This window comes from Chaetura pelagica, unplaced genomic scaffold (assembly GCF_000747805.2).
Source record: "Chaetura pelagica isolate M959 unplaced genomic scaffold, ChaPel_1.0 scaffold47, whole genome shotgun sequence".
Lineage (NCBI taxonomy): Eukaryota > Metazoa > Chordata > Aves > Apodiformes > Apodidae > Chaetura > Chaetura pelagica.
Genome location: NW_009954140.1, coordinates 2,378,168 through 2,380,628, shown reverse-complemented (window position 1 = coordinate 2,380,628; position 2,461 = coordinate 2,378,168). Strand labels below are relative to the sequence as shown.

At 41.9% G+C, this 2,461-nt stretch overlaps 1 protein-coding gene across 1 annotated transcript in view; it reads right to left on the bottom strand.

The window, feature by feature from the left end:
- Positions 1-2,461, bottom strand: part of TOM1L1 (target of myb1 (chicken)-like 1) — a 23,389-nt gene that overhangs the window by 12,032 nt on the left and 8,896 nt on the right. The window contains 3 exon segments of the mRNA XM_010002762.1: positions 382-489; positions 1,835-1,954; positions 2,408-2,461. The exon segment at positions 2,408-2,461 is cut by the window's right edge and continues 39 nt beyond it. Of these exon segments, the coding sequence (XP_010001064.1) occupies positions 382-489; positions 1,835-1,954; positions 2,408-2,461 (282 nt within the window).

Sequence of the window (2,461 nt, the reverse complement as noted above, 5' to 3'; positions counted from 1 at the left end):
AGGAATGGAAGTGAAGTGCCCTTTCCTTTCTGCTTTTTAGAATAATCTCTTCACACAAGCAAAAGTAAATTTGGCTTTCTCAGTTATATTTGAAGTAACTTTTATTAATTTGCATAACAACATTGTAGGACATCATGCTTGAGTAAATTATTCCACTTCCTGGTGGGGGTACAGTCTGGCATTTATTTAATTCCATTCTGCCTACTTTGCTTTGGCACACCACCATAGAAAACATCTTCAGGAGAATGAACATAAAACCAGCAATACAGAACTATGCCACTTGAACTGATGGTCCCTTCTAGTGGTCTATCCACCCAGGTTGTCAAAATCACACATTACCAGTGCATTTCAAGTGGACCCTCTGATCCTGTAGCACTGTACCTGCTCAGGAGTCAACAATAATGTTGGGCCAGTGGGAAGAGGCAGTAAAGAACGTTTTGCAGGACTAGCAGAAGATGGTGATGACTTTGTACAAGGCTGAGATGAAGTCTGTGAAAAGACAAAAGAGAAGAGCTTGGGTTTGACAAAAGGATTGAAGCAGAGATCCAGAGGAGGGAGCTACAAAACATCTTTGCCAGGCTGGGCACTCGCTTTCTCATAATCAATGCTCCCAGGTAATTTGTTAAGCAAGGTCTGTTTACAAGAATAAATCTAATGGCTATTTTGTAATGAAATGAAGCTAGGAATTCAGGGATCTTTTAAATGAGTTTGGAAGTACACTCCATCATAGGATAAAGTGGGAACAGCTGAAAACAGGATAGCTCTTTGGCTCCTAAGCCAGAATCCTTCTCAAAGTGCCACACTGCAATTTTGCAATGAACGATAGCTTCACACACTTGGAAGCAGTGGAAATGTTGGGGGGTTAAGTCTGACTCTACAGAAGATCAAGTACAAAGGCCTTCTGGACTGAAAAGTTGGAGCTTCCACACTCCCAAAGCTCTTCTGAAAAATCTTCTAAAAGAAAAAAAAAAATAAATCCAGAAAGAATAACTTTAAAATGTACTGTATTTTCAGCTGATGTCCAATGCTCAAGCCACACTTAATGTCCTAGATGCTACACAATGATATCTATGACATATCTTAAACAACATTTATTGTATACAGACTGTGCAAGCAGGCAGACACATATAGAGACAATAATATTTTCTTATAGATATCTACCTCTTTTGGTCAAATCTTAAAGAGCAGCACGTTTTCATTAAAATCTTACTCATCTTTGATGAGGCTTTCAGAAGTTGACACGTTTGGAGCATTTGGCTCTCAACTCATTTTGAAGTTAACAGTGTGCCAACATCTTTTAAACACTTTAAAAGCCTCAACAGGGAGATGCTTCCTTTTTGAGAGCTGTCCACTGATCCGTGGTTTGAAACAAACTAAACTAAACTATTATACAGGCTGTGTTTATTTGTTATCTTAGCTGTTGTAACTGAAACTGATGCCTGCTAACGTGCTTAAGTAGGTTGGTCATATTCTGCCCTGGAGCATTTAAATCAAAAAACAAAACAAAACAAACACACCTTCTTTGTCTGCTGAGCTCAAACAATTAACTCATCCTGTTTCTGATTTACAATCACAGAATCACTTAGGTTGGAAAAGACGTTCAAGATCATCGAGTCCAACCACCACTCTGCCAAGCCCAGCACTAAGCCATATTCCCAAGTGCCACATCTAGATGACTTTTAAACACATCCAGGGATGGTGACTTAACCACCCCCCTGGGCACCATGTTCCAATGTGTGACAACCCCTTACATTAAATAGTTTTTCCTAATGTCTAGTCTAAACCTCCCCTGGACATTAACCATGGTCAATGAAGTGTCCTTGTGTATGCCCACCTTAGGTCCCCCTCTGCTGGTGTCAGAAGATGGAAACTCTACTCCTTTCTTAAGCAGTTCCAGATAAACTTCTTTCACTTCGCTGACATCCACCATTCCCTGGAAGCCCCGGGCCCACGTCTAGTTTTGAAAAAACAGGGACAATAGCAGTCACAGAAAGGGACAACAGCAGTCACAGAAAGGGACAACAGCAGTCACAGAAAGGGACAGTCATCAGGTCAGACAAGTGCTTCTAAAACATGAGGTCCTCAAGGAAAGTCATTCCCTCCATCCACTCCAGGTAACTCCACTTGAAGCAGCAGGAGCCACGAAAGGTCCAGGTACCTCTCACCCCACTTGCTCAGTGTGACCACAGAGGGAGCACACACAGACTGCCACGGGAATGTCACAGGTGGAGGTTGACAGTTTTCCAGTTCTCTCCCTTTGACATCCAGTCTGTGCTACTCCTGCATGAAGCAGGAGCAGCAAGACTCAAGTCTGCTTTAGGAAGAGGTTCCCATGAGTACGTCAATGCTGCATTATTAAATGCTTATCACATAGCAGAGACACAAACACTGTTTACTCTAGACTTACCATGATAAAGGTCAAGATTTTCTCCTGCATGTCAATGGGCAGATTATACCTCGG